Consider the following 27,463-nt stretch of genomic DNA (forward strand, 5'->3'; position numbering starts at 1 on the left):
TGTATGTGCCTGTCCAAAGTCAGGAGCCGGTTAGTCATTGGTTGTCGTTTGTTACTGTGTATCACATTTGTCTTTTATAGCTTATTATGCGGTATGGGCTTTGCTCATTGTTGAAGGCTGTACGGTGACTTGTGGTTGTTGACTTATATGTCCTGAGGGAGAGTGTCTCAACGGCAATCATACCACATCATCTTATTTATTGGAAGATGCAGTAGTTCTTGGTCTGGGGAATTTGTGATATATAGTTATCATTCACAAGATAATAAGTTGAGAAATTTAGATACTTTAAAAAATCAACCAGTCGAAATCGAATTTGACTGTTATTCCATTCTAAAACACTTGAATATTGTAAAAATCAACAAGTTCTTGATGGCATCCATAGAAATCGTGTATTTATCTGTCGGTTTATTCAATTTCATTTTTTAAATTTTGTATTCGATTTGCAATTATATGTTTAATGAACAATAAATAGCCATTGATTATTTTTTCAGTTTTTAATTTGTATTATTTTATCAATAGTTCCGATCTAATATAATAATGTGCAATAAAATCCTCATGCCATTGTTTGGAAAAATAAAAACTGAATAATGGCCGTACTTCAGCGAGGTGGTTAATGTGGTCATAAAAGCGATATTGATCATTGTTAAAGTCATCCGAACATGTTATGAATAGGAGGACATGAGATGTGGAATATTGAATTACAAAAAAATGCTCTAGAACATTTTTATCATTGGAATATGCATAGAAAAAAACAGATTGTATTACTATAAATCCTATAATAGTGTTTTGAATCAACACTTAAAGGGAGAAAAATACTTTTCATCAAGATCGTTTTCGGTTTTGAGCTAGCATACTACTATAAATCAAACAGGATGTCCACTTTATAGACAATCTCACTGCTACTTGGTTTTGTTATAACCTTTTCCGCGATTATGATATCGCTGATTACCATTTGTCACCGAATGTTTACTTGTAAACGGCAACACGATTGGTGCAAGTTCCTATAGTGAAGCAGGAAATGTTGGATCTTCCGGGGCACTTGAAATTATAAATGTATATTTGTTCCGCCCAACAAAAACTCCTCTGGAAAGCTATAAAAAAAGCAACAATATCCTTATTGAAATAGGGAAATCTGGTGTAAACTAAGATCGCTAATAAAACAAATAAACGTTATTTTGGTGATTATATTGACCATGACTTGTAACCTTTTTTTTTCTTTCTTTTGGAACAAACACTGTAACATTTCTTGTGTTTTGAAGATTTAATGCCACATGCAAAGATTGTATATATGTCTCGGACTGTCTTTATAGTTCTTTTTTCAATATTGCAAAATATATATTTTGCATTACTTTTTTTGTAAAATCAATGATAACTAGAAATATCATTTTAACAGTAGCATTATACAAGATAAATAAGTCAATAGCAATACCAGCAACAAGTCTGAACTCATAATGAAACTGTTACCGGTCATGTTGGTATTAATTTCACATATCTGTTTAACATTGCACTTCGCAAGATGATGGTAATACGTTTCAAATTCTGAAAACAGACAACTGGTCTGTCCACATGCCGGAATAACTACTGGTTCCTCGTTTACAAATAATCGAATAACGTAAGCCATGGTTGTGTCACATTTGTACAATCCAAAACCAAGATTGGCTGAAAATGGACCAATCAAACTTGTTCTAAATGTTCTGTTCTTGTTCATCAGGTAATTGTCTGCTAAAAGTTTCTGTGAGTCGTTGAACAACCCAAAAGCTGTATACAGTGGAATAATAGTATCAGTATGTCCAAACTGTATAACAAAGGGTTCTGGGTATGTCTCACTGAAATGTATCAAGTATAAGTAAAATAGATTTAATTTTAAATATCAGCACTGTTTGACGCAGATAGACAAAAATGTTAGATTTAGGAAATGACAAGATTTCTGTATTATAACAGGCCAGAAATAATCAATTTTCAATGTCAATTTAAAGTCATACAGATAACTGCCAAGTAAGATTTAGTAGAAAGTAAGCATAAACATAATACAAGGCAATAGCAAAATCTAGTATACGGATTTATTTTTCCCATTTTAGAGTTAAGGATGTACATAGGTGAGGTTAGGTAAAAATTAATAAATTAAGAATTTGAAATTGATACTATAAGCTGGAAAAGCATTCGTTAAGGATAAAAATAAGCTTAAAATATTGATAGGTCATGGACCTCTTTTTCGAGATATTTAAGATTTAAAATATGGCGGGAAAAGGCTGACTCGGTTTTTTACCTTATATTTGCATTGGTATTATTTGGGTCTCAAAACAAAAGAAAGAAAATTAAGAATCTTCTAAAATTTTGGTAAATGACCTTTCATAAGCTATTAAGACTTATATGAAAAAATAAATGGGTGTTATGGGGCAAAATATTTTACCTTGCATTATATGGAAAAATCCCAAGGAGTCCGAACATTCGACACGAATTCCAAAACCTCACCTAAGTACATCCTTAATTCCCTTATAGTAGTCATTTTGATGCAAACAAATGAAACAATCACTCATTTTTGTTAAAGTTCCCGTTTATGATTATCTTACTCAAAGTGCTAGTGGATTACTTGCTCATTTCCACATTTATGCAAAAAGTTTACTTGTTTGCCGGATCGTTAACTGTTGAGGAAAACAGTACTCTTTTTGTATTGTTTCAAAATTATATATTGAAAAGTAAAAGATTCACATCATAATATGGAAGCTTTCATCTAATACTTTCCTTGCATTTCATACAGATTTTTACTTTGTATATTTTGCACGTTTTCCCGGCATTTTTAATAATAAATGTTTTAAAATGTTGGTTTTCTTACAGACCCTTGCATATATAAAATGGCAAACAATTACAAAGAATTCTGCAAAATGATGAAACTAAGATCTTTCACTCTGATCATTTAGATTTGTTTCAATAAGTCTAACAGAGTTTGTTAAAAGATCTGATTTTAATTAGATTAAATATGTTTGGACGTCTGTCAGTTTTGACATTTACTTACTAATTTAAAGACGATCGCTTTATTTTTCTGTCTACGACAAATGCCTATTTCAGTGCATTCTGAAATATGACAGAATATTGGAACACCGAAGAGAAATTCATTATAGTGGTAATATGCAACGACCGATTACGCCTAATGTCCATGTGCAAATTACTTGATGGGTGGATTGGTGTAACGTCCAGTTATACAAACCTTACATGTATATAAGATGATAAACTGTAAATGTGGTACCAAAGAGTATGAATGCTGCTTTGTACTAGGCTTAGATTCTGAACTGGATTTTCAATTGCTACGTATTATGTAGTAAACGCCAATGATTAATTCTTTGTATTAACCAAGGCTTCGGATCGAACCCGCACGTACTCCCACACTCGAGTCGATGCGCAATGCGAGGCAATTTACTTGACAAAAGCGTTTCATAATGGTACGCACAATTTCCAATCGCAGGTTTTAGAAAACTTAAAAGACCAAACTCGATATTGAACTTTTCACCTAATATCATTTTTTATTTATATAACAACAAGGCACTGGACGGTATAACTCATAAACCGTGTCCTAAAGGAAATGTCAGCTTTAAATTAAAACCCGTTTGGCAATTTTTTTCATTTCGGGCACTTTTTAACAGAAGCCATTAATCATTCTTACTTTTAAGATTAAAGTGTTTAGCAGTGAAACCGTTTGTTAAAAATGTAGTTGCTTGATGTAGACAAATTTAATTGTTTTCTGAATGCCGTTCCGAGACCTTTTCTCTCTGACAAACATTTAATAAGATGTAATATATTAAGGTTCAAAATGTTTAAGAGTTTCATTTCCTTAATACCGGCGTCACACATTGGCGTATAGACCGACGTGCACCAGACGTACATAGAAAATTGACTAAATCCGTATACGTTAGGTGCAACAAGAGGAACGCTAAACAATCGTTAGACGCGCGCTGCATAAGTTTGAAGTACTTCGAAATGCAAAGGTATACGCTTGGTAAACGCTATAACAGCAGAAAATTTTTATGCAGCATAAAAATTTTCATCTAGCTCTAGCGTTTGCCAAGTGTATGTATACCTGTTCGCTACACGCACGTAATACATACACTACAAGCGCGTTGGAAAACGCTACAGATAAGTTTGAGACACGTTTAGGGCAGAAGGAGTATTATTTACCAGAAAAAAAACTTAGAACGTATAGAATATATTGTGTAACTGATGACAGAAGTCTAAAAACCTTCAGACGTGATTTTATTTTTCTTTTATGTCTTTGGTGGCTGTAAGAAGATTGGTGGTAAAGAAATAATAGTCATATTTCTCTCAACAACAAAAAGTCATTACATACTGACGCATATTAAAAACGCAACACACATTTTGGAGATTTTGTTTTACCATGTGATTGATTCTCACTTTTCCCCATTTATAATTTCCACATCCAAAGCGCCTTAGATAACTGCTTCGTTTAATATAAACACGAGAAAAACAATGATGTTTCATATTTTTGGATACTGTCTGGTGAATTGGGCTGATCAGGCTTCAATTTAGCAGCGGCCCACTCTCCAATGGCCCCTTAAATTTGGTGTGGCCTCACAAAGTTTCTGCTTTTCTTGTATAGAACTATATAAATTGTTTTTAAGCTGTGGGGTACCATTGCCAAATCTTAACTTCAATTCCTGGCTGATATTTTTATTGCAATTCAACACTTTGAAAGACAATAACACACTTACACACATTCATTTATACGCTTGTTATTGACTTTAAGTTAGCTGCCAGTAACTGCAAGTACTCTCAGATATTTACTTATTTGTCTTTTTTGTTGGTGAGATAATTTGTCATCGTGACCACGATAAATCATAAATATGTTAAACACTACAAAGGAAATATAGTGGGTGATGATTGATTGTATAATGCCATGTAGGTATTTACGACCATTGCATATCCATATAATGAACACATGTAGGCCGTTAGTTTTCTCGTTTGAATTGTTTTACATTGTCATTTCGGGGACTTTTATAGCTGACTATGCGGTATGGGCTTTGCTTGTTGTTGAAGGTCGTACAGTGACCTATAGTTGTTAGTGTCTGTGTCTTTTGGAGAGTTGTCTCATTGGCAATCATATCACATCTTCTTTTTCACATTACTAAATTACCTATAGCATATACTCACTTGTGTTGTTTTCCATTCATAACATTTCTGAACATTTTAAACAGCCGTGACGTGTATGCACAAGATGTCTGCCAATTAATATTGTAGCCATATCCCATCTCCCAATAGTTCTAAAGAAGAAATTAGTTTCCATAAAATAATCACTTACTATAGTATTGATAAATTGGTTGGTGTTTAACGCCATTTACAGCACTATCGTGTTATTTCGAGCTGGTCCATTTTCATTAATGGGGGAAGCTGGAGTGCCAGATGAAAACTACCAACCCCCATTTTAAAGGGGTTATAACATATGTCCCTATCCTAAAACATTAGTTGTAAAACACAAAGTGGGTTCCAATCCCGAGACACGTCTGTTTGCAACCGCCACTGTATACTCTGTATATATGTACTTTCAAATCTTATGGTCATACTGTTTTCCTATGTCTTTTTTGGTCAATATGTAAAAAAAATGTGGTATAATTGCCAGTCACACCCACTAACCAAAATGCTGTAGAAGTTGAAACTATAGGTCAACGCGCGGCTTCCGTCAATGAATATAAAAACATACCGCATAGCAAGCTAGAAAAGACAAATGTAAAACAAATCGAACGAAAGAACGTCTTTTTTGTCGCAATTTTTACAATTTTTTCAAGACGGCAAGCGTTAGTTCAATTTATCATGTAAACGGAATTTAGACGGTTCTTTACTGAGTTTGGCAATGATAGCATAGTACGATACAGGAACAAGTCTGCTCTAAAAGGGGCACTATTGGTGGTCTTAAGAATACCTACAATCTGTCGATACATTTTATTACTAAAAAGTAAATCTGATCAGTTTATCATCTCGCACGTTTAGTATTATAAAAATAAGGAGATGTGGTATGATTGCCAAGGAAAAAAGTTTCCACAAAAGTTCAAATGAAGTCGATGTAAGCAATTGTAGGTAACCGTACGGCCTTCACAACAATGAGAAAAAGTAAATATACATCTACCATATTTACCTAAAACTAATTGCTTTATGTATGAGGTACAGCAGATAAATTTCCAGTCAGATTTTAAAACGACCAATAATTTTAATTGAAACCAAATCTGTTATTCTTGAAGAAAAAAAATGTGTGGAAGTGTAGTGAAAAGAGTTGAAACGTCAAAACATTAAATCGAATTAAAAGGACCACCAAAAGCACGAAAAATAGTTAATTTCGCAATTTTTATATGCTTTACTTTAAAGTAAAAATAAGTTCTTTTGTAGTAGTTTGCATTACTATTATAATTACATGTATCATGATAAGTACTTACACGAATGTCAATAAGATAGTCAATGATCAGTAGATCTTCCATGTCAAAGAATTGGCACCAATTTGATTTTTCAAACATACCAAGTTCAAACGCACATATTTGTTGAATGGTAACAACTTCCTCTGTAAAAAAAAAGACATATAATAAAAACGGTCATAAGTGTCGAAATAGTCAAGTAATATATAGTCATTTCAAAACAACACATTAGGGAAAATGAAAAGTTCAGTGTCATGACATATGCATTACTGCGTGTAAAATTAAGGTCTGCTTAAGGTAGATCATAAGTAAATATTTTTTGAGACAGAATTTATACTTAGCCAGAATGAAGATTTTAATATGCTCTTTTCAAAAATATAATAAAAAGTAGTGGTCACCGTGCTATTTTTCAAGCTATGAGTCGTTCAAAATTGCCTAAATTTGGTTAGATTGTTCATGGAAAAACTCATTTGTGTGCGTAAAAAAAAATCTATGAGATAGAATTTTGAAATAAATTGTGAAAAGATAGGTTTTGTAATATGTTTTAAGAAAATAAAAAGAAAAAATGGTGTCACCGAACTCGTTTTCTTGCTACAAGTAAAAAGAAAAAATTCCCTATCTGTCCAGTATAATTTTTTTACTAAAAGAGTTATCTTCCCTTAAATGGCTCGTTTGAAAAAAATGATTTTAAAAGCAAGAAAAATTATATTTGTTTAAATATTTTGAATTATACAATAAATTGCCAATTCTTATTGAACAGTCTAACCATTAAATTGCAAATCTGTCTCCAAATTTGCAGATTTAGGTAAATAACTAGACCGATTTTTTTACTGTGATTGTTCAATCCAAGATGGCGGTATACCATGAATCTAGCTTAACAGCAGCAATTGCAACGTTGTTTCTTCGCCAAATACGAACATGAAGGGACTTTGTGTCATTAAATTATATAACTTAACTCTTCTTTCGCAGTGAACCTGTTCTATTCAGAGTCTGGAATACTTAACGTATATTTCATTTCACATTGGATGTTTAGTTTGGAGGGATACATTTTTGTATGAGAGGGAAAAAAAGAAAAGCCGAAAAAAGTGCTATCTCATTTCTATTTTGTCCGATAGTTTTGATAAATATCCGGTTTCCGATAAATATCTGTTTTAGATTCATCTCTTTACTAAATTAACGAAAACATTTACAATTGCAATGATCTTTGCAACGTCTCCACCTGGTTTCAAATAAATAGTACATGTTGTAAAACACATTGCATTTTTTTCTTTTAAAATTATCGTTCTTTAGTTTGATCATGTTAACTAATAAGAATTATGGTATATATAGTTCTCAACCAATGGTTAGCTGGACATCACATGACGTGTTTGCTTTTTGCAAATTTTTCGAACAAAATCCGACGTCTGACAAAAAGCACTTTATTGGCCACGAGCATCACTGAAGAGACATGTATTGTCGAAATGCGCATCTGGTGCAAGAAAATTGGTACCGTTTATTTTATTACTACCACTGGGTCGATGCCTCTGCTGGTGGACTATTAGTCCCCGAGGGTATCACCAGCCCAGTAGCCAGTACTTCGGTATTGGCATGAAAATACGGATTTTTTTGTGTTATTAAAAGGAGTAGGTCCGGTAAGGACCGATTTTGGCCTCAAATTTCAGGTTCATCTTACGAAAGATTTTGACGACTTTTTAAACACTTAAGTGTCTATTTCATTTGAATCAATTAATTTATGTGAAAGATTTTAACTGATTTAGTCATTAAAAACAACCCGATTCAAGCTCAAATATGAAAAATCTACCAAATATGCCGAAAAATGTCACTTTTCAGATGATTTTTGTCAAAAATGAAAGTGGCCGCATCCGTGTTCATCCTCAACCTTTATATATGTTATGTATTATCATAAAATACAACTTACATTTCAATATTAAGGATGAACATGAATGCGGCCACTTTCGTTTCACACGAAAACTGTCTAAAATTTAGCTAAAATGCTAGAATTGTGAAGATTTCAGTAATTTAGCATGACTTAATGGTGCTAGTACCCGATATATGTGCATTGTGTTGTCAAAAACAGCCCATATTTATGTAGCAGAAGCATTCTACTGTCCAATAAAAAAAAACTAAAAGTTTACGTTTTGACAATTTTGTAAAACTGCTATATTTTGGGGCCAAAAAGGGGTCTTACTGGACCTACTCCTTTGCTGTTACAAAATGAAAGAAGTTATTATAAATTAAGGAATGTATCTCCCTCATGCAAAGCTCTGATTCCTTTCACGGATTTGGCTATACTTTTTGGACCTTTTGGATTATAGCTCTTCATCTTTTATATAAGCTTTGAATTTCAAATATTTTGGCCACGAGCATCATTGAAGAGACATGTATTGTCGAAATGCGCATCTGGTGCAAGAAAATTGGTACCGTTAATTTTATTATCATAATATACAAAATTACCTGGTTCGATTTCAGAAGTTCCAATTTTCTGTCTTACTTTGTTGACGACAGATTTAATTTCAACTCCATTTAAGAATTTGTAAAATTCAGTTAAAGTGTCATTGTTTTGGTCAATCTCTTGTATGTATTTACCACAGTAGTCGTAATACCTCAGTAATCTATCGTCTGTAGATGTTGTATTTGACTGTTTACCAATCACATTCTCTAAACCCAGACAAAACTTGCTTTTGCTTTGCTTTGTCCTATTTTTCGAAGTCGTTTCAAATATAATCTTGCCAGCATTTTTACGTACATTGTTTCTAAATCGTTTTCCGAATCTTTCCCCGAGCTGAAGCATTTCTTTATCTCCAACGGCAGACTGTTGATACTGTTTGCTTTTTGGAAATGGGGTTCTCCAGTTACCTATAAACGGATATTTTGTAACAACAAATGGATCCTCTCTTAGAATTGTGGAGATGTTATCCATTTTTTGTATCCATGGTAGAGATGGGTATCTGGCAGCGTGTCTGAATAAGTAATGAACATTTGTAATTTGACACGAATGTCCTCCATACATAAGTGATCCATCTCTATCCTCCGGAATAGTTTCATTGATATTTTTTACCCAAAAATACGGAGTCATAGCATTAAAAATAGGTTTCTTTAAATTGTCTTGAGGAATCACTTTGGTAATTGAAAATAACATAACTGTCAAAATAATGATATATTCCATTTCTAGAAAATGTTGAATATACACATTAAATTCCAATGAAAGACTGCACTTACCTACCTGATGCCGAGCACATATAAATGTGTAAACTGTAAACATGAACTGTAACATGTGCTGTCGGCAGTTTTAAAGTTGTTGTTTTCAATTAATGTCCCATTAATTTTGTATCATTGTTTATCATAAGTCAGGGATTTTGATACCATATTACTTAAAATATCTCACAGAATGAGATTGTTTCAAAGATAGAAAGATTTTGGCAGAAGTTTGGCTTTAAGTACAGATAATTAATTCTTTGTCTCATTTGCAATCTTACACCAATGATAAATTTACTCACAAAGTGGTACCCCAACCCCAAATATATCTCTTTTAAAATTACTTCGATAAAGATAATCCTATATTTTCAAATGGTGTGATGACTGAAATTAGAAGTAATCCTTCTAAATCTTCAAATCTACATAAATTTAAAAATTCCGTTTCCACGCTTTAACTTAAGTTTTCCTTTTCAAACTGTATAAAACTCAAACATAATGCTAAGCGTGACAGGGTTAGAATTTGGGCTGTGAGTCACTGGCCGTTCTAACGTTATGCCCCTTTAGACTTTGTTCTCTAACTTAAGTTTGCTTTATGTTAACAGTGGCGGATCCAGCCATTTTAAAAAGGGGGGTGTCCTAACACAGAGTAAAAGGGGGGGGTCCAACTATATGCTCCCATTCAAATGCATTGATCTGCCAAAAAAAAGGGGGGTTCCAACCCCCGGACCCCCCCCCCTTGGCCTGATCCGCCACTGGTAAATTTTATGAAACGCAGACAGAGCTCAAATTATAATTTGGGTCGTGTTACTGTCCTAAAGTTATGCATAGGTTATTATACATTTATAAATGAAAACATTTCTGAATTGCACGTTTCCGATTATTTACAGGAAATAAAAATATGTTATTATGACGAACTAGTATAAATATAAAAAATAAATCAGTGCCCATTGAGTTCAAACAAACGTGTCACCTGTAAACCATAAAAAACATAAAACTTAATTTTTTACTTGTCAACTGAAAAAAATATATACGCATATATCTCTTTAAAACAACTTTGATAAAGATATAAATCCTATATTTTCAAATATTTTCAATACTGAAATTTAGCAATCCTTCTAAATCCCTACTTTATATATATATATATAAGACCCTCTCCTCAAGTAATGAAATATATCCTTTTGCATTAATCATAATATCTCGACTTGGTGTTAATTAGAAACACACTATCGGGCTGACGCCCTCGTGAACTAAGCATCTAATACTTTCATCGTATGATGTGCATTGCTACATTGACTCATAACCACGCTCATAACTCTTTGCATTTATAACAATTAAACAGACGAAGTATTTCTTAAATTGCAATTCCGGTGATTCATTTCCTGATATATAGTCAATTCTTACACAATGCAGATTTTGTATGTATATCTATGAATCTCTGTTCCTGTCCTTGTATAGCTGAAGACTGGGAAACAATTTAGAAAAAAAGCCCACCATCTCTTTTAAATAAGTCTTTGTATTATGCGCGAGCGGCGAAAACAGTTTTAGTTTCATTACAATTCGGTCCGTCCGTCCGTCTGTCCATCAGAAAGATCTAGTGTATGAAAGGGAATGATGTGAAATATGGTTTCAGAATGATAAGATGCAATTATTTTTTACATCTGCTGTGCAGTCTCTTCTGGTTTACAGCAGATTTAAATTTTACAACACACATCATTCAAGCATTATCATTATTTGTAAAATAGATCTTTTCCGTTTACATTTTTGGTGTAATTTAGAGCCCCAGCAACTATTATTTTTGTTCGTCAGTTCAACAATAGCCAAATTCTTACACGATTATTGATATACATTTTAAAATGCAAATGAAGGATTTATTTATTAGTTATGGGTGTTTAATGCCCCAGCAGTACAACCTAGAGTACAACAGGTGATATCGAGGGCAGGGAATAGTGTAATGTCAGACCACTGTACCGAAAAATGTTCCAGACCTAGTCAACAAATAACAATACTACAAGATCATACCTCATCTCAAGTTCCTAAAGACTTTAATATAGTTATTCAGTCATGGTTTGGTCTTATCATAGAGACCCTCAAGGGTAATGTCAATGTCGTTGAACGCCCCCGTTTAAATAAAATTTGGTCACGGTTGGAAATTGCACAATAAATCAAATTGTAGTCCGAGTTTGATATAAAATATGCTTATTATAAATACTTGCGGCTAATAAAACAAAACATATTAAGTTGTAATCTCAACAGACGACCATATACAAAAACCAAGAAACTATCTTTTATATCAATAAAGCCAAGTACAAAAGTTTAAACCGTTTATAGCTCCAAGTTAACCGACGGATTATTATTGTGTTGGATTAAAAGTTATTAAAAACTAGTTTGTGACGAGAATTAAGAGATCCATATTGTAAATATATTACCGACCACAATAACTATGCTATCTTAGTAACATCATGACAAAAAGACTGGCCGCTGTGATGGGAGCACTAACTTAGTGTGGACAAATATCTAACGAAATATCAGACTTTTAATTTATACCAAGGATTTGTATAGCCTAAGACTATACAAATTTTTGTTCATTATAATATACTTAATAAAAAAAAAAAAATGCTAAACAATTAAATCGAGCGTTTAAAAAAATCGAATGCAGTTGATCAATGTTCATTTGCATCATCTTTATTTTTTTATCAAAAAAACCTCTTAGTATTAACATGATTAAATTTAACGATCCCCCCTTTTTTTACAATTTCAATTTTCATTATCATTTATTTATAAATAATGAAGGAATTTGTATATTAGAGTATCTTACTATACAAATCCTTGGTCGGGAACTGGTTTTGATTTTTATGGTTGACAAGAGAATGTATAAACCAGAAAGTGTTTCGGTTAATGAGGCGTTAAAATATAGAATGTGAAAGGTCTCGATCACGTGATCGAAAAGGCGCGTAACCCACGCTAACTCGCCATCTTTTCCAGGTGACTTCCGGTTCTACATCTCTGCAACTTTGGAATCGCCTTTTACATTTGTTTTGACAAATTAAATAGCGATGGCAACCAAAACCCCTAAAAGCAGTAAGAAAACCATCATTACAACCACTACAACACAACGGACGTCAACCCCGTCCACATCTGCAGCATCTTCACCCGGCCGGCGTGCGAGGTCTCCATCACCAGCACGCATCTCCCGTCAAGCAGAAAAGGAGGAGCTCTCAAGTTTGAACGATCGGCTAGCAGCTTATATCGACAGAGTTAGATATCTAGAAAATGAGAATAGCCGCTTACAAGTTGCTGTCAAATCAACAGAAGAGACCGTCACCCGTGAAGTATCCAGTGTGAAACACTTGTACGAACAAGAGTTGGAAGATGCAAGAAAACTGCTTGATGACACTGCAAAGGAGAAAGCAAGATTGCAAATTGAGGCATCTAAACTGAAAGCTGAAACAGATGAATGGAGATCTAAGTAAGAATTTGTAAATAAAACATATATTGGTAGATTTTTGAACTGCATAAAACAATATCTGAAGCTTGTTGATGACAGTTCTCCCCAACAAAAATTATTATATGGCACTGCGCTAAGTTTTTGCGGGACAATAAACGTATTTACACTTTTGGTATTTAGCTGAATCTTGCCTCTGAATGACCTTAGATCTACTCCAAATCACCTTTTGACGTCAAGAAACGATCACTTTTAAATTGTGACATCAAATATTTTAAATTATGATGTCAAAGTTTACGGGAACCTGTGTGATTTTACGTAATGGTGGACAAATTTGCATACAAGTGTAAATACGTCTATACACATTCAATATGAATTCGGTAACTTACTCGGAGGAAGAAGAAGAACAAGTTTCTCGTTCAGACAGACTATAGGCTATAGCTAACATGTACTGGACTAGCTGAGGAACCTTAGCTCTTAGGTCCTTATGTTATTTTTTGACTATTTGCGGACCATAGTCTGAAAGTAAAAAATATTTAAAAAAAGGCCCATAAGAGTTACAGTTCTGTCAGGTTAAAATTTTACTGTGATTCGTCAAAATATCCTTATCGTGATTCGTCAGATGTCTCAAATAATTATCGTTAGTTTTGAAAAAAAATAGAGTGATTCGTCAAAAAGGGCTCTTCACGGTTAGTTCGGCCATATTGGATAGGGGGCAGATTTTTAGAAAGAGGTGGAAATAGTATGAAAGTACTTGACTAGCTGTGATCCAAATCTCTAAGGTACTTTGCATGAAGTTCTGATAACTTTTAACTATTTGCCAACCATATAAATAGTCTAAAAATAACATAAGGACCTAAGAGCTACTTTTCCGCAGCTAGAATAGGACATGCTAATTTATGTATCTGTGCACACATTATTGTACAAATCATATGCTGAACATGTCAATTAATTACACTACATGTAGATTGTAGCTGAATATTGTCATTGAGTTGAACATTCAGCTAACCAAACTTTTAAGTCAAAGCATCTGGAAATAATATTTTTGAACCATAAAATGGCCATTTAAAACATTAATGGTGCACTTATAACCATGTGATTGACTTGAGTTATATAAGCTAGCAAGTATGCGATAAAACCCAAGCATCAAAATTTGTTTAGGCCTAAAAAAAAAAGATATGTGTTTCCGGTAACATCATTTTGAAAAATAGGGTCGGTAGGTCGGATTTTTTTTTTTTGACATCGTAAATGAAATCCGGAAAATTATCATGTTTTTTCCAAGTCCGGATCCGTAATTAGTTTCAAAAACCGATCCGTAATTAGTTTCAAAAACCGGAAGTGTGCCATTTGCAATGTTTTTGAAGCACTTGCTGTGCAAATTTATTGGATTTTAACCTATTTGGAATACCTTTTGACATTAATAAAATGTTTTACTGGCTTTCTATGCAAGAAGAAGCAAGAGAGAAAAAATATTATGTCATCTATCAGAAGCCTGTGTCAAAAACAGGGTCGGTTGATAAATTTTTTTTTTTTTTTTTGGAAGATCCAATAAAAAGGTTAGGGTCGGTCGGGTTACCGGAAACACGGATCTTTTTTTTCTCGGCCTTACGGTTGCAGCTGGGTATTTTTGCAATAAACTTGTCACTAAATAATTAATTGTTAAATAATTGCAAACATATTTAAATGGATAATTAAATTATGTAACATATGAAACATTGTCTACAATAGTTTGAAGAGAAATAAGGAATTAGTTCTAGTTTAGGTACTCACAGGAGAAATGAATAGATGAAACCAAAGAAAGAAAAAATATATCAAGAAAAGTTTCAAAATGTTTTCTTATATGTTAAAAACTGACAAAATCTAAATCATTTAGCATATGAGCTATTGACTATGCAAGTATGGACTTTAAATCACTTGCAAAAATCAGCTGGGACTTGCCACTTTAATAAAAAACCACCCAAGTCTCAGGTCTCACCATAAAAATATCTGTTATACAATGTACTAAAAAACACAGAAAATGGAGGAATGAAAATGTAATAGAAGTGAAAATCAAAATTTATATTCCTCCCAAAATATCAACAGTTGCTCCAAAAGTCAGAAAGTCTCCTAAAACATTTCAAAAGAGATTGTTATTTTACTTAAGGTGGTACCTAACACTACAGGGAGATAACTCAATTAAGTCAGCTAAACGTTTTAATTACGTTGTGTTGTTATGCTTCTCAATGATCAAAATTAGTGTTTGTCAAACTACTATGTAACCAGTGTAATTTTTCTTATAAATTGGTTGGTTCAAATTTTTTGAAATTTATATATTTTTGTGAAAGGGTTAATAAAGTAAATACTTTGTCAAAATTTTATGAAAATTAAACGAGCCAAATTAATTTAAGTAAAGGTGTTGGGTACCACCTTAAACATTTTTCTAGATTCCAATTCAAGGTCTCAAAACTCCGTTGAAGTTATCATATCATGGCATATTTCTTACTTTGTGTTTTATTAACAGATATTATAAAAGGGACAAAGAAGCTAAGGATGCAGAAGGACAACTACTTGGTTTACAAAAGGAATTGGCAGACTTGGAAGGTAAACTGGCTGTATCTGAACAACAAAGAAAACATTGGGAAAAGGAATATAATGTACGTAATGGTAACAATGATAATGTATATATATATGAAAATTTGTTTTAAAAAAATATTGTGCACCAGCTAACATGGCTAAACATATGTTCTTTAAGCATAGATATTGTCTAGGGTTGTAATTATATTTCGTTATATCAATGTGAAGATACTACACATCATCTCTAAATTTCTTGAATCTTGAAAAGAGGTGGTTTTGACTACCAAAAATAGCAAAGTACAATTATACATACATGTTTGTAATACAGGTTCCATTGAACCTCTAGATTAATCCTCTTTTTCTTACCAGTTCAATGATTTGATTAGTTAACTCTGCAAATCTAGAGCATGATGTTGCATCAGAACATGTTCCAATCTTAGTAGAATTACTTATATTTGTGTGCCTTTTTCTGCAATATTTGGAGGGACTTAAAAAAAAATCCTTGATTTTAAAGTTTTGAATGCCCATCTTGCTTTTTTTCACGTTTGAAAGAAATGACTGTTAAAAAAATGTGGTTCTCTCTTTTCAGATTCTAAGAAAAAAAATTGTAGTTTTATGTAAATCAAAAGATGAAGTTTGATTTTTTTCCTTTTGCAGAAAATTAAAGGTGATATTGCAATGTTGGAAAGACAGCTTGCAACCAGTAAAAAGCAGCTGGAAGAGGAAACCTTAGCTAGGGTAGACCTACAGAACAGATTACAGACAATGAAGGAGGAACTGACCTTTAAATCACAAATGCATGAACAGGTATATCAAAAGGATTTTATCCAATGTTCACTCAGAGCTAAGACATGAATTTGTCTAATTTTTGCTTTTGACTTTTTGCTTTCGACTCCGAGGTCTCTTTTTTTTCGTGGATTGTCTCCCTTTTATCAAAATTTAAAAAGTTAAGTTTAATAGGCCCCCCCCCCCCCAAAAAAAAACCCCAAAAAACCAATGATCTTCTTTCAGTTGATATTGAACCAAAATTTGTAAATGTCAAGACCACTATACAAATATAAAAAGGTGGAGCATCAACATGACATTGTGACAGCGTTAGTAGTTCTCTTTTACTTTGAAGAAACATATCAGCAAGAATCTAAAGTATAATGTAGACAGTTTCGATTGACTTACTAATGCTACCATTTATAACAACTTCAAAATGAAAGAAAAACCTGCATGTGGTAAAAACAGTTTATTCATCTGGTTATTGCTACTAGAAACATGCAGCCTAGTTCTTTATAGAATCAAACATTTATTTCGGCATAGGTGACATAATGTGGCCATGAAGTCAAATAAAGTGTTCCTATCCTGTTTAATTAAATAAAGATTGGCCTTATCAAGACTCATTGTCTCATTTACAAGTCCAAAATTGTTTTTATAATAATACAAATTTTGACTTTTGTTAAGTCAGATACCAAAAGATACTTTTTTATGCCTGAGCTCTTGATATTGTTTGTCTGGATGTGTTTTAGCAGGATAACATGAAGATTCCCACAAGATTACATGATTATTCCATAGATGTCAAACTTTTAACACCAGATATTTTTAGGACTGCAAATTTGTCATTAGAATATAACAGAATCATAATTGAATTGCTTAAAAGAATTATTTTGTTTTATAGAATTATCGACACTGTCAAGACGGCCTCACTGCTTGTTAACTTACTATTGACTATTATTTTACAGGAATTGAATGAAACCAGAGTCAGGACCACCAGAGAGGTAGAAGAAGTAGATTCAAGTGTGAGAATGGACTATGAGACTAAACTTCAGGATGCATTGAGACAAATGAGAGATGAAAGTGACGAGAAACTGTTTGTTGGCAAACAAGAAATAGAGACAGTTTATGAGAGAAGGGTAAGAAGTTTTTGACATTTGTTTTATCAGTATTTTTTTAATATTATAACACATAAATGATTTTTAAAATTATTTAAAATTATCATTGCATTATCTCCTTAAATTAGATTAAATTTACAATGAAATTTCTCTAGGTTACTTTTGTAAATGTGTGAGGTACACACAACACAACCTGACGAGTTTTCAAAAATTCAAATTCTCCAAAAATCAACTAAAAACAACACATGTATGTTTATTTTTCAACCAAGCATACAGAAAATGGTCAACTACTAGAAGGGACGTGTATAATAACCAAATCAGACTACCTGAAAGCATGATATTTTTTTTAAGGGATTTAGACCCAAAATTTAAATATAATTTAGAATGTAATAAAAATACTGACTATACTTTTTAGGACATAACTTGTTTTATTTGGCCTGATTAGACCTGTAGCATAAATTTTAGAGGACTGGTCATACTGCATCAGGAAATATGTTAATATTATCTCCTTTATCAAACAGATTGATGACCTCCAGTCCCAGTTAGAGAGGACAATGAATGACTCCACTGTTCACAACCATGATGCTTATACCTATCGTAGACAAGTGGATGAACTCAATTCAGAGCTAGCAAGACTCAGGGACCAGGTATGTTAATATATATTTATAAGACATAAACTTCAACTTTGGTGGAATTCGCTTTGTTCACCCACCCACCATTGGAGTGGGTACCTGGTTGGCAAAATTTGTAGTCTGCCCACCTACACAGGAGTGGGCATGCAATTTATTTTCTTGAATCAAAATTAACAAAGGTGTTAACATCAAAAATTGAAATGTGATAGAATGACTCCTTGATTCTTAAAGATGGTTTGGTTGTCTGTATTTATTAACTGTCTTTTTAACAAATATGAATATCTTAATTTAATGTCTATTTCGATAGTTCTATTGCAAAATCACTTCTTTGTCTTCACTCTGGAAGTAATTTGGCCTATTTTCAACTTTTCAGGAATGATTATTTTGGATTCCCTTCGACTCATAGAATATCTATTTTCTTGCATTTTAAGAGTTCCTGCAGAAAATCACAAAAAAACATTCAATAAAATATAATTACAAGTTACAACGCTCAATATGTTAGAAAACATTGAACCCAGAGCAGTTTATTTTATTTTTATGCCCCACCTACGATAGTAGAGGGGCATTATGTTTTCTGGTCTGCGCGTCCGTCCGCCTGTCCCGCTTCAGGTTAAAGTTTTTGGTCAAGGTAGTTTTTGATGAAGTTGAAGTCCAACCGACTTCAAACTTAGTATACATGTTCCCTATGATATTATCTTTTTAATTTTAATGCCAAATTAGAGGGTTTACCCCAATTTCACGGTCCACTGAACATAGAAAATGATAGTGCCCAGAGTGGGGCATTCGTGTACTGGGGACACATTCTTGTTGATTGATAGTAAACTACATATCTGGCTGTATTGTAACTTGTCTTAGCAATAGACAATAAATATTCTGCGAAAAACATTATTAATAAAGTTAACGGTATCAATTTTCTTGCACCAGATTGGCATTTCGACAATACATGGTCTCTTCAGTAATGCTCGAGGCCAAAATATTTAAAATCCAAAGCTTATATAAAAGATGAAGAGCTATAATCCAAAAGGTCCAAAAAGTATAGCCAAATCCGTGAAAGGAATCTGAGCTTTGCATTAAATAATAAGTTAACCCTTTCAACGCTATGCACGGCATATGCCGCGATGACATACGCCGTCCGCCACTGCTATTCGCGGCATATGCCGCGATGACAACGGATTTTTCATAAGGACTCTTAAACCATTCAGTTTTCATTCGGGTCCTCTCTAATTTTTCCTTGTATGAATCGAGGATATGCAAGGTCTCATTTGCGCTTGAAATCCCGGCAATTTTCATTGTAAAATCATGCAGTAGAAGGAAAATTGAAGGTAAATAAAAACAAATATTTTGACAAATGCAAATGGCGGAATTCGGAAACGAAGCTGTAAATATGGAAATATTTCAGCATTTCTATGGCGAAACTGACGACGGATAAGTTAAAAGGTTTCTTGCTATCTCAATGTGTTTATTACATTCAATTTGTGTGGGAAATATGATTTGATCGATCATTACGAGACGTAGAAAAAGGGGGGAAAACGGAAAATTTTGAGGACGGAGCCAATGATTTGTGCCATGATTACATAATACGTTGTGTATGGTGCAATACGCTACGGAATCGAGCAATTGGTGTCTTCTTTATTATATGGCAGATAAAAAAACAAAATAGATGAAGACTAAAAGTAGTTTTTATTCAAAATTCAACACAAATGTAATAAATTACACCTTTTACCTGTTGATTACCTGAAAATGCAGGTAACCTGATAAATAACTTTTTCTGTATCTCTTATAATAAAAAAGATACAGCAGTCTTTAAAGAAATATACTGTTCTAATGAATGAACACAAAAAAAATGCAGCAGCAGCAGCCATTTTTCTATTTTTTTGATTAGCGTTGAAAGGGTTAAGTCACCGAAAATCACAAAATAGTAAGTTAAGACTTTAAATGTTTTATTTTAGAACGTTTCATTAGAAGGAAGAGTTAGAACTTTGGAAGCTCAATTAATGAAGGAACAAGATGATTTCCTAGAAAGATTAGCTCAGAAAGATTTAGATATGACTGCTTTACAAGAAAATCTAAACGAATTAACACAAGAGTACAGTGATCTGCTCGAGATTAAAATCAAACTTGATCTTGAAATAGCCAACTACCGAAAACTGTTGGAAGGAGAAGAAGACAGGTAATTATGAAAATATTATATGCAAACAATGTGCCATGGACACAGCTAAGTTAAAAAGATTATTTAGTCCAACATAAGTGAAACAATACTTAGTTAAAATTTCCTATTATATATAATTTAAATTTAAAACTACAAATGCTAGTGTTACGGTATAGGTCTTTAACTATGAGAACACAATTTAAATAGTAGGTTAAGTTATATTTTCATTAGTTGCTCAGTTAAAGTAACAGAAAAACATTGTAGTGTATATAATGAAGTAACTAACAAGGTAAATAACTTAGTACAATGTATGTCTTTTAGATATTAATTAAAGTACTTTACATTTCTAAAGAATCTTTCAAGTAAAATATCTATTCTTCACATAGTTTGAAAAAGTTACGAGGTCAAACAAAGCATAAGAAGGCAAAGTAAGAGGAAGATTTTGAGACTTATGGATTTGTTAACATTTTTGAATTGGAATAAAGTTAATTTTTTCAGGGATTTTTCTGGCAAACACAATTTAGTTTAGGGCTATTCCAGAAAAAAATGTATGGAGGGTTGGAAGGCAGTTTTTGTCAGCACCCACCAATTGTAATTGAGAATTAAAGTGCATTTATAGTGTGAAAAGTTGCTCGGATACCCATCACCCATGTATTATTAATACAACGTGCCTTCCAACCCCCCCATACATTTTTTTCTGGAATAGCCCTTAGAAATCTTATGATTTGATATTTCCAAAATAAGTATCGCTGTCAAAATAGAAGGTACAATTGTGAGCTAAATTGGTCCTCAAACCAAATGTATTTCAAACTGCATCAAATTTGTAAATATACCATCTCTTTTTGATAGGGAAGTGTTCATCATTTAAAAGATGATAAACCTGAAAATATCTGCCAAGAACCAGAAAAAAGCCTATCATAACATGCATGTGTTTTTATTGTCAGACCTTGTGTCTTTCATTGCAGAATGCGAGACATGGAAATGCTAAATTCAGTTAAAAATTAGTAAAGCAAGCGAAACATTTCAATGTTTCCACTCTGGTGTTAAAATTAACTAAAACTGTTATGTTGAATTGTAGAAAACCTAAAAAAAAGTTTAAAATGTTATTTCAGTTTTGTTTTCTTACTAACCTAAATTTTTCATAGAAGTTTTAACGATTTGAAGACTATTTTTATTGCAATATGTGATGGAACATTTTTTAAAGATATAAATCTACAATTTCATTGTTGAAGGTCCAATTCATTGGTAAAAATCATTTCCAATGATAGCCCACTCTTCAGAGGTTCTTTTTTATGCCCCTGTTGTAGTGGAGGGGGCATTAATTTTTACCCTTGTCCCTCTGTACATATGTCCATCCCAAAGTTAGTTTTCGTTCTCTAACTTTAGTTTGCTTCAACCAAATGTCATGCAACTTATTCAAAAATGCTTATTACCATAAAACACACATCTAGTTTGAATTTTGGTGTTATGCCCATTTACAAATGAAAAATTGCTGAATTTTTAGTTTCCGTTCTCTGACTCGAGTTTACCTCAACCAAATGTTATGCAACTTATACACATTGCTTTAGTACCACAAAATACAAATCAAGTCTGAATTTTCAACCATTTTAGAGTTATGCTCCTTTACAAATGGAAAAATAGGAATCTGATATATTTTCTAAAAATATCAATGATGTAATTGTTAAAATTAATTTTGAAATTGGAGTTACATGTATCTTCCTTTGTCCATAATTGTAGTAGAATCAACAACAATTAAAACCTTATACATGTACAATGCAATGTTCACAGAAAAAATAAGATTAAAAAAAAAAGATTGGTTATGCTCTATTTTGATAAATACAAATTAAAAAATTGCTTTGGTGGTGTTTTTAATTACCAGCAAAGTATTTGCAGGAATAGTTTTTTCATTGATAATCATACCACATTTTCTTAATTTTATATCGTTACCTTTTTCAGACTCAATATTAGTAGTATTAGTTCTCTGTCTCCCGGTACTCCTAGCAGAGGTGCTAAGAGGAAGAGAGTGGCATTGTCAGAAGAAGTAACAGAGTTTGGAGAGACGTCCAGTGGATTATCTTCAACTAGTGAGGCTACCGGTAATGTGGTTGTCAGTGATGTAGATGCTGATGGAAATTATATACAGCTGAAAAACAACTCTGATGAGGTAAATTATGATGATTAGACACTTAAAAAAAACCAGTAAAATTGATATGAATCGTGCAGTATTATATTCTGATTTATTATAACTACTGCAAATTCCGAAATTATTGTGAAAAAAATGTGACCGGGTTTTAAGCAATGACTAAAACTTGCATTTTAAATATTTTTCATATGAATTAAATGATTTTTCTCAATGGCAAATAAGAATTGCATTGTAGTTTAAAATGACTCAATCGAAATAAATACATGGATAATTTCTCAATTTACAGTATCCCAAATTTGATTTCATTTTACACTTTCAATAGATAGAATATATATGTATATTTTTTACTCAGTTTGCCTCAACAGAATCATAAATTATTGGACCATGTTTTGATTTAAAGCAACATTTATCAAACTTGCCCCTCAAAGTATAGAACTCTATGAAATTAAAAATATAATAGTTGAGATCTAGCTTAAGATATATAGATATGAATAGAAGTATATAATTGAAATTCACTTGAAACAAATAATCAAATTTACACAAGCAGCTAATTTTAGAACTTGAATTGACTATGTCAGTTTTTATTGTTAGGATATTCCAATTGGAGGATGGCAGCTCAAGTTAAAACATACAGATGATGCAGATGCTGACGAAGTAGCTCATTACAAATTCCACCGCACATTGCAGTTAAAGGCTGGACAGACGTGTACTGTGAGTAGACATTATTTATTAAATCAATATTGAGATTTTATTGTAGTTTTAATATTAAGATGATAACACTATTTGTATTTCTTTAATTTCTCTTAAAACAACGATAATTTAAAGATAGAGATGGTTGTTGGTTTACAGTGGCAAATATTTCATTCATGTTCAGGATGAATCCATATGAAAGATTTGGCTATAAACCTGCCTCATAACAGACATAATCTAAAACTGATTTTTCAAAGCAGAAAAAAAAAGGAAATACAAATTTTTGGTCCCCGATGCTCTTCAACTTCGTACTTTATTTGACCTTTTGAACTTTTTTTTATTTGAGCATCACTGATGAGTGTTTTAAAGGCGAAAAGAGCATCTGGCTTTAATACAAAATTTCAATCCTGGTATCTTTGACGAGTTTATTTACACTCTAAGGAGTTTTAAAATCATGAGGGAAAGGCCTTATTGTCATGCTACATGTATTTACATGAAGACCATATCTTGCAATTTTATGTCAAACATTTAGTATTATCAAATATCATGAAAGTTGGTACCCACAAACATAAATGAATCCATGTATATTTGTCAATCCTAGACATGTTTTGTATTTAAAGGTATGGAGCTCTGGTACTGGGAAGACACATAGTCCACCAAGTGATCTTGTCATGAAGACACAGAAATGGTTAAAGAGCAAGGATTTGATGAAAGCAGAATTAATCAATTCTGATGGAGATGTAAGTGAGATTTGACCTAGAATTAGAAATGTGCAGCTTTCCACTTTTTAACCGGATTTTTGTGACAAAAATGTCGGTTATTGATTTGGGGATGTACGGCGGGCAGGCGGGCGGCAATCAAATGTTGTCCGTGCATTAACTCATGAACCATTCAACCAAAGCTTATAAAATTTTAATATATTGTTACTGACAACTAAATGAAGGTCAAGTTTAATAATGGCGATTTTGACTTTTACCGTTCAGGAGTCATGGTTCTTGAAAGATTGAAAAATGGAGTTTCCAGTCGTGTCAGTGCATTAACTCATGAACCGTTCAACCAAAGCTTTTAAAATTTAAATATGTTGTTACTGACAACTAAATGAAGGTCAAGTTCAATAATGGCGAGTTTGACTTTTACCGTTAAGGAGTTATGGTTCTTGAAAGATTGAAAAATGGAGTTTCCAGTCGTGTCCGTGCATTAACTCAGTAACCGTTCGACCAAAGCTTTTAAAATTTTAATATGTTGTTACTGATGACGAAATGGAGGTCAAGTTCAATAATGACGATTTTGACTTTTACCGTTCAGGAGTTATGGTTCTTGAAAGATTGAAAAATGATGTTTCCAGTCGTGTCCGTGCATTTTCTCATGAACCATTCAACCAAAGCTTTTGAAATTTTTATATGTTGTTACTGATGACAAAATAGAGGTCAAGTTCAAAAATAACGATTTTGACTTTTACCGTTCAGGAGTTATGGTTCTTGAAAGATCGTAAAATGGCGTTTCCATTCACATTGTTGCATTTACTCATGAACCATTCAATCTAAGCTTTTCAAATTTTAATATGTTGATACTGATTACAAAATGGAGGTCAAATTTGATATTCACGATTTTCACTTTCACATTCATCAGTAATGGTTCTTGTGATATTGCCAGGACACAAATAAATGTTAATAAATCCGACTTGCTGTTGTTGTGACACCTCTTGTTAAATATATCGTTCTCATTCATATGTAGAAATATGTTACACTTCTAAGCTAATAATTTTACAATTGACTTGTATGAGAACCTCTATTGGATGCTTAATTTGAACAAAGTAGGTATTAAGTACATTGTAAGGTTCAATATTTTTATTGAAAAAAATTGACATAATTGAATTTATGAATTATGCTATAAACAAAATTAATTTTAACTTTTGATAAATCTCTGTGTCAACAATTTATTTGTATAGAAGCAGTTGTTATATTATTACATTATTATAATGGCCTGCATTTATAAATGAATTATTTATTTGTGTTAAACAGGAGGTAGCTAGCAGAAAGTTGTCCAAGAGGATCTCTAGAACTTCTTCCTCATTCAGAACCAGTTATGACACAACTGATTCTTCTAGAGGGGTAAGTTGGGATACTTTGCTGTTGTGTTTTTTGTGCATAGAATAAATGATGTTACTGTATCCATATGTGTATTGTACAGAATTTTTATCTGTGACACATAATTGACACATTATACAATACTGTAGGCTCTGAAGATATTTTTTTGTCCAAATTCTTTTAAAATGAATATTATTTGTAAAACTTTTTTTTTTTAAATGTTAAAAATATGATAAAACAAAGGCTTATGAAATTAGAAGAAAACACAATTTGGACTCTTCACAAGTTTTTTTTTCAATGATGGGGTACATACATGTATCAAAGACAGCAATATATGAGAAAAAATATAAATGAAAAATACATACAACTCAAGAGAGAATATTTCAATGATAGCTGACTTGAGCTTTTCTGTATTAAAGTCATGAAAATTCAAATTGAAAAAAAAAAATATGCATGTTTTTTATAACTAAATGGCTATTTTTTTATTATAAAACTTATGTATGTATACCTTTTTCTAAAAAAAAAATCTACAATTTGTCTAAATTTAGTAGAATTTTTTTTTTAATTGCTTGTTTCCAGTAAACAATACGCTGATATGTTTTCAGTATGCAGTAAACTCAGCGTGACCTTCGGTAAAAATCATGCGATCGCTATAAGCATGAATCTGACATTGAAATAAACTATTATGATCTCATTGTACATGTTAAACATGTTCTAAATATCCATGCTTCTTTGTTGATTGTTTACTAAGGTGACAATCAGTTAACTATGGCTTCAAAACAACAATTATTTAGCTGCCATATTTTCACATCATAACAGAGAAAACAAATTTGACAATTATACAATATGGATGCATACAAATGATAAAATCATGCGCGCAAGACCCAAGTTTTAAATGATATATACATGCATTTGTTCAAGGAATGGATAAACATTATTTTTCACCAATCACTTGTTTCATATGACTTTAAGGTGTAGACTAGCTTCATTCATAAATTCCTGTAAGAAAAGCAATATTCAAAAATTCTTATTTTTTATTACACAATAATTAGTATTTATTCATAATTTCATGGTTTATTTTATACTTTCAGAGAGAAAAGGAAGGATGTGCAGTAATGTAATCCTTATATTGAAGTGCTTCATATGTTCTAGCCAGGTTATATATGCAGGGTGCAGTGCTAGCCCTCTACATTGTTATGTTTTATCATCTGTGTCCTTGTCGGGTAAAATGTGTGAAATATCTAGCCCTCGATGGCAGAATACTAAAGTTAGGAATTTAAATACAAATGATTTAATATGAGATCATGTGTCACAAATACTTTTCTCTTTGGGCCAGTATTTTTGATTAGCACCCTGCATGTCACCACCTGACTAGAATACTGATTGAGGACCAGTGGCTCCACATCGTTTATATAGAGAATAGTATACCATACATGTAATGACTGAAGAATGTAGCAAAGATTCTCCCAAAAAAGAAAACCATTAAAGAAAAGACTGAAGAAAAGAACAGTATTTATATATGGGCTGTCTCCGAAATATTGTAATTTACTCAAGATTTAAAGTTGTATTTGAAAGGTTGATTATTATTAGGTTGTAATGAAGATGTACTTGTACATTGTTTAAATTTTGAAAGAAATGTAAAGAAGGTTGTAAAAAGAGATTTATTGAGAATGTTTTGGAAAATGAAGACTGATGAAGGCTTTTTGAGTGTTTCTCAGGGACATTATACCTCGTGGTTTATGGAATGTGTTCATTTTTCCATCAACTTCTGTCCCTTTAAATTTTTTATGGATGACCCCCAAAAAATGTTATTCCGTTCAAAACCTTGAACTTGAATATTCTGTATTGGTTAAGGCAGCAAAAGCATAGAAAACTGGGGCATTAATGTTAGCTGTTCCAATTAAACACATAAATACTACCCAGGGAAGGCACTTTGAAAATTGGTACCCACCTATTAAAACATTTTTTTTTAAAATCACTTGCATTTACAATGTACAATAACTATTTGAAATTTATCCATAGTTAAGATTTTTAAGAATCTTCCCTGGTCTTATACATGTCTTTAAGGAATAACTTTATTTTTTATTTTTTTAGTTATTAAATTTAACTGATGCAATTACTAATTTGAAAAATGAAAATACAAAACACAAGTTACAAAGGACTAATTTAAAAATTATGTGGTCTCTTTGACTTTGTTTCAAAATATTAGGCTTTGTACAGCTACGTTCCTCAGTGATTGCATCTATAATGACTATATATGTGATAATATACTTTGTGTTTTTGTC

At 32.3% G+C, this 27,463-nt stretch overlaps 2 protein-coding genes across 3 annotated transcripts; one reads left to right on the forward strand and one right to left on the reverse strand.

Annotated features, from left to right (window-relative positions):
- Nucleotides 1-479: 479 nt before the first annotated feature.
- Nucleotides 480-9,998, reverse strand: LOC143072720 (multiple inositol polyphosphate phosphatase 1-like). 2 transcript variants are annotated; one of them, XM_076247814.1, is made up of 4 exons: nt 8,865-9,954; nt 6,435-6,556; nt 5,161-5,270; nt 480-1,826 (listed from the first exon to the last, which is right to left on the reverse strand). In XM_076247814.1, exons 1-4 carry the CDS (start codon nt 9,682-9,684, stop codon nt 1,382-1,384), a joined length of 1,497 nt encoding a protein of 498 aa, XP_076103929.1. In that variant the 5' UTR covers nt 9,685-9,954; the 3' UTR covers nt 480-1,381. The 2 variants fall into 2 exon arrangements, with proteins under 2 accessions (XP_076103929.1, XP_076103930.1); XM_076247815.1 differs by lacking the exon at nt 5,161-5,270 and having other exon boundaries at nt 1,696-1,826; nt 8,865-9,998.
- Nucleotides 9,999-12,553: 2,555 nt separating this feature from the next.
- LOC143072721 (prelamin-A/C-like) lies at nt 12,554-26,978 on the forward strand. The gene is made up of 11 exons (XM_076247816.1): nt 12,554-13,071; nt 15,548-15,680; nt 16,258-16,407; nt 17,328-17,498; nt 17,999-18,124; nt 20,059-20,279; nt 22,215-22,422; nt 22,993-23,112; nt 23,712-23,831; nt 25,113-25,202; nt 26,270-26,978. The coding sequence occupies exons 1-11, from the start codon at nt 12,659-12,661 to the stop codon at nt 26,297-26,299; spliced, it is 1,782 nt and encodes a 593-aa protein (XP_076103931.1). The 5' UTR covers nt 12,554-12,658; the 3' UTR covers nt 26,300-26,978.
- The last annotated feature ends 485 nt before the right edge of the window (nt 26,979-27,463 follow it).

Source organism: Mytilus galloprovincialis, chromosome 4 (assembly GCF_965363235.1).
Source record: "Mytilus galloprovincialis chromosome 4, xbMytGall1.hap1.1, whole genome shotgun sequence".
Classification (NCBI taxonomy): domain Eukaryota; kingdom Metazoa; phylum Mollusca; class Bivalvia; order Mytilida; family Mytilidae; genus Mytilus; species Mytilus galloprovincialis.